At 41.8% G+C, this 12,874-nt stretch overlaps 1 protein-coding gene across 1 annotated transcript in view; it reads right to left on the bottom strand.

The window, feature by feature from the left end:
• Positions 1 to 12,874, bottom strand: part of prkci (protein kinase C, iota) — a 44,372-nt gene that overhangs the window by 11,584 nt on the left and 19,914 nt on the right. Inside the window, exons 5-12 of the mRNA XM_026149056.1 lie at positions 12,063 to 12,148; positions 11,378 to 11,515; positions 11,234 to 11,288; positions 9,207 to 9,262; positions 8,083 to 8,259; positions 6,368 to 6,465; positions 381 to 467; positions 131 to 266 (exon numbers count right to left, since the gene is read on the bottom strand). Coding sequence (XP_026004841.1) covers positions 131 to 266; positions 381 to 467; positions 6,368 to 6,465; positions 8,083 to 8,259; positions 9,207 to 9,262; positions 11,234 to 11,288; positions 11,378 to 11,515; positions 12,063 to 12,148 — 833 coding nt within the window. The remainder of the gene's footprint in view (positions 1 to 130; positions 267 to 380; positions 468 to 6,367; positions 6,466 to 8,082; positions 8,260 to 9,206; positions 9,263 to 11,233; positions 11,289 to 11,377; positions 11,516 to 12,062; positions 12,149 to 12,874) is intronic.

The following is a 12,874-nucleotide window of genomic DNA, read 5'->3' as shown; positions in this document are numbered from 1 at the left end:
AGAAAGAAAGATCATCAGCTGTGAGATCATCTCAGAGGGCTGTAAACCGACACGTCTGCAGCTGTACAGGTGCTTTTATCCAAAGTGCACTGCGGTATCATTACAAACCACATTAATCCGTAAACCACACCTTGCACATGCCGTAGTCTGTAAGCTTGATGTGACCCTCAGAATCCAGCAGCACATTGTCCAGTTTCAGGTCTCTGTAGATGATTCCCCGCTCGTGGAGGTAGTTGAGCGCCAGACTGATTTCTGCTGAGTAGAATCTGAAACCCAAAGAGGGAAATTAATGTGTTTTTAAATTCAGCTCCAGCTGCATAAAGAAATTAAAAACGCATCTGTCCCTTTAATCACACGTGAAGCAAACGGCCAGACTGTACCTGGCATGTTCTTCTGGGAGTTTCCTTTGCCTCTGCATGTGGAACATGAGATCTCCACCATTCACATATTCAATAACAAAGAAGAGTCTGCAGAAAGAAACAGAAGTTAATTTCTCTTAAATACAGAATTAGTCATCTTTCAATCATCCATAAGACATCTGTCAGGGTGGCTGGATGAGCGCTCTCATTTTTTTTTTCCTGCTAATGTGCTTTACTGATTTTATTACACTCACTGTATAAAACTTGCATCTAACACAGTCAGCCTGGGGTGGATATTTACTACAGCTTCAATTAAATTTTTACTTCCAAAGGCGATAAAAACATAACAAAACATTTTTCCACTAAGCGATTACTTTTCTTGCTTTTATGAAGTTCTCGTGCACAAAAAAAGAACACATCTCTCCTTTACAGCTGCGTACTTTTGCCCCTCACTCAAATCTCAAACTTGCTCTTCAGTTCAGCTCAAAATGTTATGACGGAGAGCAAGCCTTCGATCACTAAGACCTATTAAATCTGCCTCTCAATTCAATTAAATTTTATTTATATAGCGCCAAATCACAACAAAAGTTGCCTCAAGGCGCTCTCTCAGAGGAACTTGAGAAATATTGATGACAGTCAAAATTCAGGGCCTCACAGTCCACCTGCAGGTTTGCACGAGTCTCCCATGAGTCTGCTGCTGCCTGAGGCTCTTTTAGCTCCTACCTGCACCACCAGACAGTTGGGTTATATGGTAGGGCCAAAATCCCTACCATATAACCCTGTATTTAAATTTGAAGTTAGTGAATAAGAGATTCCAACAATGACCAAAATTAACTGATTTTACTATAACTTAGCAGCCTGACTGATTTATACTTCAAACATATACATCCACCAACATTTCATAACTACACCGTAACCCGACCCGCGATACCTTTTTCGCCGCTGTTTTTTAATTTATCAGTGAGTGAATATTGATCGACACCTCAATATAAGGAGTAATAATTATAGCATTGATATAAAGGCTCACAAATGTCAGCAAATTCCTGGTGGGAGACAGATGAAACTACTGGAATGTAAGGGAATCAAAGGGGAATCTACAAAGAACTGAAAAAAAACTCGAGTGACAAAATCTGTCCACAACAAAGAGCGGCGACCCAGAAGGGAAAAAGTCCCAGCATTTTATTTGTTTACATCGTGGGTGTAACCGCACATATAACACCAGGACACGACCACAAGCTATTTAACACAGAACAGAGGAGCACAAACGTAAATGTCGGCAATGACGTTTGCCACTCATGCCGAAACTGTAGGTCCCACATAGATTCCCTGCAGAAGTCTAACCCAGGCCTTACACATGACCTAATAAAAATGCACTTAATAATTTTGTGTTGCTTGTGTTCTTTGTGCTCTCTTCGCTGCTTTGGGATTAAAGTATAATGAAACACAAGGGACTGTTTATGTGTTAGCTTCTAAAACCAAACTTTGTCATTTTAGTTACGTTTACTGTCACAAAACATGTTTTACCGCGACAGGGATTTTCCTATAACCTTAACCATGAACACGCTTCAATGACCTAAAAACAAGTGTTTTGTTTACATAGAAGTACCGTATTTTCACGACCATAAGGCGCACTTAAAAGTCTTAGATTTTCTTCAACAAGTGTGGCGCGCCCTATAGCGCGGTGCGCCCTATGTGTTGTAAGGAGGACGTAGTAGAGAACACCATGAGAACGTTAAAGGGTGAAGTGTGGGCGTTGATCGTATATACCGGGACAATCGCACATACCTGTATAAAAGAACAGGTATGTGCATTATGCAGGACATCGTTGTTTTAACAACCCTGAAAATGGCAAAGAGACACGCTTACGAAGCACAGTTTAAACTGAAGGCCATCAGCTATGCGGAGGAACATGGAAATCGAGCAGCGGCGAGAGAATTTAAGATTAACGAATCGATGGTTCGCAAATGGAGGAAGCTGGAAAACAAGCTCCGGCAGGTCAAGAAAACGCAGCTGAGTTTCCGTGGACATAAGGCGAGGTGGCCCGAGTTGGAGGAAAGACTCGAGCGGTGGATCATCGAGCAAAGAGCGAGCGGGAGAAGCGTTTCGACGGTCACCATTCGGCTAAAAGCAGTTTCACTAGCTGAAGAGATGAACATTGAACATTTCCAAGGAGGTCCGTCTTGGTGCTTTCGTTTTATGAAACGGTGCCATTTTTCCATCCAGACCAGGACTACGGTAGCGCAGCAACTTCCAGCGGATTATAAGCTGGCCATCTTCCGCTCCTACTGCAGCAAACACATTGGCGACAAAAACATCCAGCCCAGCCACATCACAAACATGGACGAGGTCCCGCTCACTTTTGACATCCCGGTGAGTCACACTGTGGAGAAGAAGGGGACCAGCACGGTAGCGATACGCACAACGGGGTATGAAAAGTCTTCTTTTACTGTTGTGCTTGGCTGCCATGCTAATGGACAGAAACTGCCGCCTATGGTGATTTTTAAGCGAAAGACTTTGCCTAAAGAGAAGTTTCCAGCAGAAATCATCATTAAGGCAAAGGAAAAGGGCTGGATGGATGAGGAAATGATGAAAGACTGGCTGAGGGAGGTGTATGTAAGGAGACCAGGTGGTTTTTTTCCACGCATCACCATCGCTGTTGATCTGTGACTCTATGCGTGCCCATCTCACAGCCGATGTGAAAAAACTTGTGAAGCAAATGAACTGTGAGCTTGCTGTCATTCCGGGAGGCCTGACAAAGGAACTCCAACCGCTGGACATCGGTGTGAACCGCCCGTTCAAAGTAAGGCTGCGAGCGGCCTGGGAGCGATGGATGACCGGTGGAGACCACAGTTTCACTAAGAGTGGAAGGCAGCGCCGGGCGAGTTACGCCACAATTTGCCAATGGATTGTAGATGCTTGGGCTAACATGTCTGCTGGCACTGTTGTTCGAGCTTTCGCAAAAGCCGGCATCGTTTCCGAGGAGCCGCACGGCACGGAAAGTGACTCTGACGGTGAAGACAGTGAACCTGGCATGTTTGATGGAGATTTAGCGCAGCTGTTCAATTCAGACACAGAGGATGAGGACTTCGATGGGTTTGATTGATGATAAAAATGTGAGTACCAAACTCAGTTTTGCTCCTGCTTTATTTTTTAAATACGCACACTTGTATGCTTGTGTGTTGTTGATGATGACGATTATTGGTAATAAAAATGTGAGTACCAAACTCAGTTTTGCTCCTGCTTTATTTTTAAATATGCACACTTGTATGCTTGTGTGTTGTTGATGATGACGATTACCGGCAATAGAAATGTGAGTAAGGTACCGAATTCAGGTTTGCTCCCGCTTTATTTTTAAATACGCATACGGTACTTGTATGCGCCCTATGGTCCAGTGCGCCTTATGTGTGTGTTAAATACAGTAAGGGCACACATAACTGAGACTGCGCCTTTTAGCACAGTGCACCTTATGGTCGTGAAAATACGGTAATAATACCTCAACCACAGGAGCGGCATATTTAACTGTGTTGTTGTACAATGGTGTTTTGATGACCTCATCTGGGGTTTGGTACCTTGCCTAAAGATGCTTTCGAGTGGGCAGGAACTAGAGATGGACCGATCCGATATTACGTATCGTATCGGTCCGATACTGGCCTAAATTACTGGATCGGATATCGGAGAGAAATAAAAATGTAATCCGATCCATTAAATATCATGAAAGCACATGGCATAACTCGGCTCATAACCTTAGCAGTCGGAGCAGTATGCATCACGTGATAGAGCGGCTGTGGCGTGCGAGACCTGTCGGCGGTCTGGTTCAGCATTTGTAGCCTCGCTACCAACCCGGCATTTCATCTCCGAGAAAGTTATCCCAGAGAGAAGTAAAGCAAGTGTGTAAGTCCATCTCTGAATGTTTGTAAAGCATTCCAGCATTAAGCTTAACAACCGATATATGGAGCGACTGCCTCTTATTCTCTCTCTCCCCTGCTGCTACTTCAATCATGAAACTGCTTAATGATCAGCTGATCGGCTTTTCTGTCGCGACTCTGTCTCTCTTGTTTGTTTATCGCCCACTTTGCACCAGAAAGAGGAAACCAGCGGATAAACAACAGCAGCACGTTTAAGCTTGATAAGCTGTTGTTAGAATTTATTTAATATTACTTTGTACACCACGATCGTTTTCTACGTAGCTGACAGCTGGTAACTGTGCAGGGGCGGATCTAGCAAAGTTTAGCCAGGGGGGCTGATAGGGCATTAACAGGGAAAGGGGGCACAAAGACATACTTTTCTTTCTTATTCTCATTTAAAATGTCTCGCTTTTAATAAATAATTATCTGAATCTTGCACCCAAAGTTTTAATTTGATGTAAAATGAATAGAAGTCCATTACTGTATATAGTAACTATTAAGTCTAATATATATACCCTAGTAAGCTATAGTACTTTTTCCTTTGGGAAGGCACCATCTGTGCAGTCTGCAATTCTGTTGAAGAAAGATGTTGAATCCATTTAATATTTCTTGAAAAATAATTGATTTCTGTGCATTTTTTTCCACATTGCATCAAATTAAGGTTGATTACATCGATTAAGCATCATAAGGTGGAGCGTGAGGGGTGGTTTCCTTTTTTTTTTTTGTTGTTGTTGCTGGGAGTTGGAACCCTATTAGTTAGGTTGCTTAGTATTTACGCTAAGTACTTTTTAAAATACCAAAATAAGGAGGATGGAGTAGGTTTAAGTTTTTTAGATTGATCAGTATTGCTGAATTATGAAATATTTTGGGTGCAGTGTATTTTTTACATACAGGTATAACAGAATAGCTTTAGTGTTTTTGTTTTTTTTAAACTTGAGTATGAACTTATACAAAATGCAGCAAGATATTAAAAAAACAGTTTTATTGATTAAAACAAAACACTATAATGGATTCATATCGGTATAGGCAGATATCCAAATTTATGGTATCGGTATCGGACATAAAAAAGTGGTATCGTGCCATCTCTAGTAGGAACCACCAACTTTATACTTGTAGAAGACAAGCCAAGTCTTGAACCCCAGGACCAATCACTCATTCACACAGCACTTTGAGCTAGCTCACATCCTGCAGCCACTGTAGAATCACCAGTTCACCTAACATGCTTGTCTTTGGGCTGCAGGAGGAAACGTATGCAGGCACAGGGATGCATTTATGTATTTACTCCAACATAGTTACTCACTGACTGTAACTTTACTTTTCTAGGGTGGGTGTTGTCCAGGTGTATTAACAAGGGTGCAAATTATTTACTAGTGAACAATCCCCTTCAGCCAACCAGGTAGCCCCAGCCCTTCCCTCTTGTGCATCCCTAAATTGATCAGGTTATGTTCATACCAATCCCCAAAAAGCCTAATCTTCAGAAATTCTAACGCCATCGTGGTGTAATGCTGCTGGTGACAGAAGTCCTGCAGAAAACTAGAACCTGCAGCCGTCCATTACGGCTGGTTCACCATGTTTGTCGTGGTGATGAGGAACTCAGTTGAAAGACAGCTGATTGTCCAACTCTTATGGGGATATTTAATGATATTTATTAATGTATTTAAGAAAGTGTGGTGTCCCTCTTTTTGCACCCTGACTCCAATACTGCCACAAGCACAGTGCAATTCTGCGAGAAGCCATGCAATGCATTTGTGAAGCTTTATTTAGAAAATTTAGAAATATGTAACTGTAGCAAGAAATCTGGGTCTTTAGATTCATTTCATTTGGGACGGTAAAATTTAAGGTATGGTATGCTCTGGATTTATATCCCACTGACTGCTTTCTCAATCATTTTGTTTGATAATCAGAAGAAAGAAAAACTGTAACTTAAAAATCTGAATAAATGACCAGAATAACCTGATTCAGGCAGCAGTCCCTCCTTAGACCTGTAAATTGGTGTAGCTCTTATATACAGAGGATTTTTCCAAAGCCTAGTGAAATAAATAAATTAATAATAATAATAATAATAATAATAATAATCACGACTCATGCAATAGCAAAGCTCACCTGCTTTCTGTCTGGAAACAGGAGTGAAGGCCGACCAGGAAGGGATGATTAGAGGCCTGCTCGAAGACATGCTTTTCTGTTTGAACCCAGTCGATGTCCTGGAACAAAAACACACAAAGAAACACCCAAATGTCAATCAAGGGATGTTTGTGACATAGTGCCCTTGAGCTAACTAAAAGCTGAATAAGCACAGGGCTCCATCGACCATCCTACAAAGCCTGAGAGTTACTTGTGTGTAAGGTGGACAGCGGTGGGGGAAAACGGCTGAGCCAGTAGAAGCGGGGGCTGGCCTCTATCGGTAGCTGGATGATAATATGTCTGGACACGGATGCTGCTCACGCTGACAGGGCAGGGACGGCACAACACTTTGCCATTGATCAAGAAGCACTTGTCAATCTGTCAATCACGCTAAGTGCGCCTAATCAAGGCTAACTACTCCCGCTGCCACCGGCTGTGCTGCTACATGTGTTCACGGAGATCAATTTTCCATGACGTGATGGTTTATCTGCACGTTCTTAGGCTGACAGATCTCTTCAAAGCCGCCAGTCTTTCTAACTCTGAGTATTAAGGGATACATAAGAGCGATGCTGGATCACATGACACCAATCAGCGTGTTAGCAATAACAGCTCCCATTGATTGTTCTAGTCATATTAATTAGACTGACAGGAGACTGATTGCTTAATTATTAATTAACCTCACAGAGCGAGTCCTGGCGTCTTGTCACACTGTATGGACTTTAGTGACAGTGGCACCATCCTCGCAGATATACAGCTTTAGACCTCTGGAGTTTGCTGGTCTGAATAAATCAAAAACAGTAAAATATCGAGTCAGTTGATTATCTATTAAAGAGTCAGTAAGAGAACATTAAAATCTCAAGTGATTAGTCAACTATTAATGATGTTTTGACTAAAAATAATTGCAACTATTTCGATAATTACTGGCATTCAAGGCCATTAAGAACAAAAAGCCACTTTGTGCTTGAAAATCCTTCCATGTGAGCATTAAAAACTGAAACACTCTGGATCTTGGACTTCTGAACAGTCAAAACAAACAAACTGAAGGTCCCACTTTAGTAAATTAAGAAACTTTGCTGTCAATTTCTTGTTTTTCAAACATTTTACTGTGTAAACAGTTAACCAAAGACAAAAAATAATGAGCAACTAAAACAAAAGATCATTAGCGGCAGCTGTTAAAACGGCCTTACTGCCTCCTCTTTACATACGCCTACACAGAAAGGAGCAAAAACACTGGTTCAAATAATCATTTTCCATGAGTGTAAGTAGATCGTGTGAGCCAAAAGCTCAGGCTTCAGATGCTCTAAATCCTAGTTCACCAACAGGTGGATTGCGGTCTAGATCAGGACATGGATCTATTACTAGATTCTGACGGGCCATCTCCATTTTACTCTGCCCACCTTTTCTCATATTTACGGTACAGTTCTGTTAATTTGAGACAAAGGATGATCTGAGGGAGTCTCGTATAGCATAAACCAAATATTTTGAACTGAATCATACAAAGCTATTCTAGCGACTCCAAAGAATAAAAATATGGATCTTAAAAAGAATATAATAGATCGCCCTTGATACACAAGTACAAAAATTTCATCAGATTTCATCCAGATTTCTTTGATTTCTTTCTTTTCCTTTATTAAAGGTGATTTTATGTCTGGTAAGCATGTCAGGCATCAGCAGTCTTTACACCTCTTCTGATTTACCTCGTCATCGTTGACCAGCTCCTTCTTGACGACCTTCATGGCATAGATGCGCTCAGTCTTTTTCAGCTGTACCAGCAGCACCTTGGCGTAGCTACCTCTGCCGATCACCCGCAGCAGGTCAAAGTCGGCCAGGCCCAGACTGGAAGTCGATTTCCCTGTGTCTCTGCTACTCCGTGCCTACGAGGTGCAATGTAAAAAATAAAAAGGTAAGGAACCCCAGTGATGGGGCCAAGCACAAAATACTATCGTAGCAAAAACATAATGAATTCAACTCTGAGCCGATTAATCACGCATCGTTTTGGCTCTGACTTTCTCAAGATAATTTTTTTCCACTGAACTATTGACAGAGCTGATGAGTTGGTTTGAGCACGAGTGTGATTTCCTTTGGGTGATTTTGTAAATGATATTAAAAAAGCTCCCAGCACCACTTTTAGGCAATAAATCTTAGTAATGACTTTCTTGTCTCGATTTAATACCATCATGCTGCTACCATTAGATCAGGCCCTGGCTGTATTATAGTCCTCCTTCTCTGTAAACATGACTCCCACCTTCACCGTTTCCTCGCCCACCTTCTCTGCTCTCTTGTAATCTATCCTGTAGTGAACCGTTTCGACTACCTATCTATCTAACATCCCTTCACGTGACAACCCCATCCCCAGAGTCACACATGGAGCTGAAGATAAAAGAGGGCAGGCCGAATGATGTTATCTCAGTCTATCGGCGTCCAACTCAATTCAGTCTTTATCCATTTCCAGCTCTCCTGCCTCATCCAACAATCCTCCCTACCAACCTCCAAACTGCATCCCTGGCCATTAATCAGCCTCTGGTGTTAAGAGCTGTGATAAAAGGTTACTTTATTAGCTCTACCAAAGGAAATCAATACCAACACCACTACACGGGTGCCTACGTCTCCACGCTCTCTGCATCCAGCATGCACAGCAGGTGAAAGAAGGATCACCCAAATCCTCACAGATGAAAACCTGCTTCCAATTACAGATGATCTTTCTCCCTCTCACCCAAACAGCACCAATTTCTAAATATACATATATCCATCTAGTCAGCATGACAGGTTTGACAGATTATGAGTCACGTATCAAGAGCGTTTGAAAAGATTTCTCTCTCACCTCTTTTTCTTCTCCATCGTAAGTCAAGCTTTCTCTGGAGTCTTTATTCTGAGGGCCTGCAAAAGAGAGGGGGGGGGGGGGGGGGGGGGAGTGACAGACAGAGTGACAGACAGACAGAAGGCGAGGGGGAGGCAGGAGAGGAAAAAGGAAAATGGGAGAGATGAGAGAAAATAGGTGAGAGACAGTCACACGCTTTGTTCACAGCTCTGCAGCACCAGAGCAATTTCTCTCTCCTTGGTTCGAAAAGAAAACAGCCAGTTTGTATTGACCCTTGTTTAGCAATACAACAAAACCAGACCATTTTGTGAATACATAAGTAGGAAAGTATGCCTTTACACCTTATAAATTATTTTAATGTTAATCAAGCCACAATATCAGTAAAGCAAGGACATCTGCACTTCAATAATGGCAAACTGAGCTTTAGGTGCCCCTCAGCAAACAATGATCCTAACCTCTTTCAAAGTTCTCAACCACTCGACTGCACCTAAATCTGGAGCTGCTGGTAAGCTCCCAAAATCAGCTGATCAACGTGTAGTCCAGGTTTTCAAGCTCCTTGCTGAGTTTGGTGTTATCTAAACACTGGCAATAAAATAATGGGCACTCAAAATCAGTTCCACATTTTGTTCCTAATCCCCGGGATTACACATGGTGCGAGTCTGTGGCGTGTTTGATTTATGCTTCAGTGGGAAATTAAGATTAAAATTAACCTTCTGTAACGTTGGGTCAACTTAGCCCGCAACTATTGTGACTGACCTGCTCAGCATTGTTGATTTCTCCTGTTCATTTCACCGCAGTTTTTAAATTTATCAATGAAAGAAAAAAAAAATCATCACCCTAGTATAAAGAATAACCATGGCATCAATATAAAGACTCACAAAACTCAGCAAATTCCTAGAGGAAGACTGCTGAAACTATCAGGATTGATGTAAGAGAATGTACAAAGAATTAAATGAATGTATTTTCCCCCGGAAAAACCTGACTACCACAAAGAGTGGGGATCCAGGGAAAGCCCTAGTATTTTATTTGGCTAGCACCACATATAAAACACTGGGGACACACCCACACGATAAATAACATGTAATACACCAGTATGTGTAAATGCCGACGACGCCGGTCACTTACTAAGGCTACATCGTAGGCTCAACAAAGACTACACAGAACTCTAAATCAGGTCTTAGTCTGCATGAGGTCTTTTATTTTAAAAACAAAACCAAACTGACTTCCCCTCGTGCTAATTTGCACACAGGCTTAATCAAAAACTGACTCTGTGTACATCTTTCATGACGCAGAGCGGAAAGACATTTTTGGGATGCTTCTGAAATGCCCTGCAGTGCTTCTGGTGGATTACAAGTGCTGTCTTAGGGTGTGTTGCTGCACCCACTGGAATACAGGGTGCTCTTACGGGACCACTGAACTGTGGTAAAAATAATAATTACTTTAAATCTAGTGAGTGTTAAGATTATTTATCACATACCTCAAATTCTGAAACAACAGGCATTTACTGTTTGGTAGTGTGCTTCAAACCTAGTCTCTACCTGAGCTAATACAGCCTGTGCGTGGGTGCATGTTCGTGCATGTGTGTGTTCGGGTGGTTGGGGGTGGTACTGCTTTTAAAAAAAAAAAAAAAAATCTAAAGAAAAATTGTTTTATCTCAGCAGTCTTATTTTCAAAATTACTGCAAGTCGCAGCTGGAGCCGAAATTAAATTTCGGTTAATTGCAGAGCCCTACCATTGATGCATTAAATTAACATGATCACATTATAACATTTATAGTTTCATATTGCATCTCCACTCATAACCGAGTTGGGTGGATAGTGCTACTCTAACAGGCGCAACCTAACATAACCCAACTTAACCTGCCCAATGCCCAGCGGTGATGGCGTCAGTCATCAGTGATAACGCACGAACGCACTGTGGAGCCGTCTTACATAACTGAGCCTCTGAGGCTAATTTCACAGACTATATTATGTAAATTAACAGAGAAAACTGTGCTTTAAAACTTGAAATGATTTAAATGTGTGTGTTACCTGGCTGTTCATGTGGGTCTAGCTGACTCGGCTGTGTGCTGGGCATCATTGGATCCTACAGAATAACATCCATCATTAAAGTACAATCAGCACAGAGACAAACATTCAGTGTGTATTTGATTAATTGATGGTAACAGATCTCACATGGATCATCGGTCTGCCGCACTCTACTGTCGCCAGTTTATGGCACTTCTTGTGAACCAGCAGCTTGCAGTTGATGCATTTGTAGCCTTGTCTTCCCAGACCCCAGATTCGGTCTGTACAGATGGCGCAGTGGGCTCGCTGCTCGGGTGGGCGAGAGGAGCAAAAATCATTATCATAATCAAGTACACAGAATAATCCAAAGAGTGGCACAGAGACAACAATGACTTCTGAAACATGAACGAGTCTGCTCGTCTAGAATCAACCCCCTTACTACTTTAAAATCACTGAGGTTTAAAACTTCCATTAAGCCACTGCAATATTTAGACACTAATGTACAAAACAGAAGGGAAATAAAGGATGTATCAAAAAGAATGACACAATTACATGGAAGATTGCAGTAATTTTAAAATACATGGTTGTGCTCAATGTGCCCCCCTCTGGACACTCGGCACACGTCCATATGATAGTCCAACCCGTCCCATACGTTTGCAAGCATGTCTGGAGTCACTGCTGTTGTTATGCTACCTACCAGCAACCACATGAAAGCTCCTCTAAACAGTATGTATTTCGATTGTTACTGGTGAACTGCTGTTGAATTAAAGCACGTTAGATGATCAAAAACAAAAAAAACCACTTAAAAATACGCATAGCAGTGCAGAGAACTACACAATTCATTACGTCTCACCCTGTTGAAGCGTTTGGCCTGAAAGGCGTGACCGCTGGCATAGTAAAGCTTTCTCCAGCGTCGAGCTCCACGGCGATATATCGACTCTGTGGAGGGAGGGGAGAAAAAAAAGGCATCCAGCTTCACACGTGTGATCGGACAAAAATGTAAACTTTCTAAATTCACAACCATATTTGAAACACCACCATCACAACACTTTCTGCAACGTTTTGTGGATTTTCTGTGTAATCTTGTTTGTTGAAAAGTGCTAAAACTGTTTGAGTTAAAGTTTATAAATGTGGTTCGATACTCTCTCTTTGATTTTTAAAAAGGTAAAAACATTGAATTCATTTCTTGCATGTCAAGTCAAAGCTGTGAATCAATTGGCATCTCTTATGACTTTTAACCATCAATGTGTCTTTACTGGCTCTCCTGCATGAAATAAACTTCAGTGAATTTGAACCACATTATTCAGTGTGATTATTCCACTTCTTCACTCTGGAAAAAAGTGGCAGAGGCTCATTATGGCACGTTCTGCGGTAGGACTACACCTATGAGAGGAACGTGTAGTCTGTCATGTCTCTTGGTGATGAAAAGGATTTTATGAGTGTATAATCACCTAATCTCACACAGTGACCATGGTAACAGACAAAAATATCATGTAGTGTGAGCCTGACACTGTCTCACAGCTTCATAGGCAGCCATTGAATCACATTGTTTGTAATGGAGGTGGATGTTTTTCTAAATTATAGAAAAACAGAGTGGCTCTGTGGTGTAGCAGTTAACCCATTTGCCTTACATGCAAAGCAGACTGGAAGGAGACACAAACCCAG

The sequence above is a fragment of the Astatotilapia calliptera genome, chromosome 18 (assembly GCF_900246225.1).
Source record: "Astatotilapia calliptera chromosome 18, fAstCal1.2, whole genome shotgun sequence".
Lineage (NCBI taxonomy): Eukaryota > Metazoa > Chordata > Actinopteri > Cichliformes > Cichlidae > Astatotilapia > Astatotilapia calliptera.
This window is presented reverse-complemented; position numbering and strand designations above follow the sequence as displayed.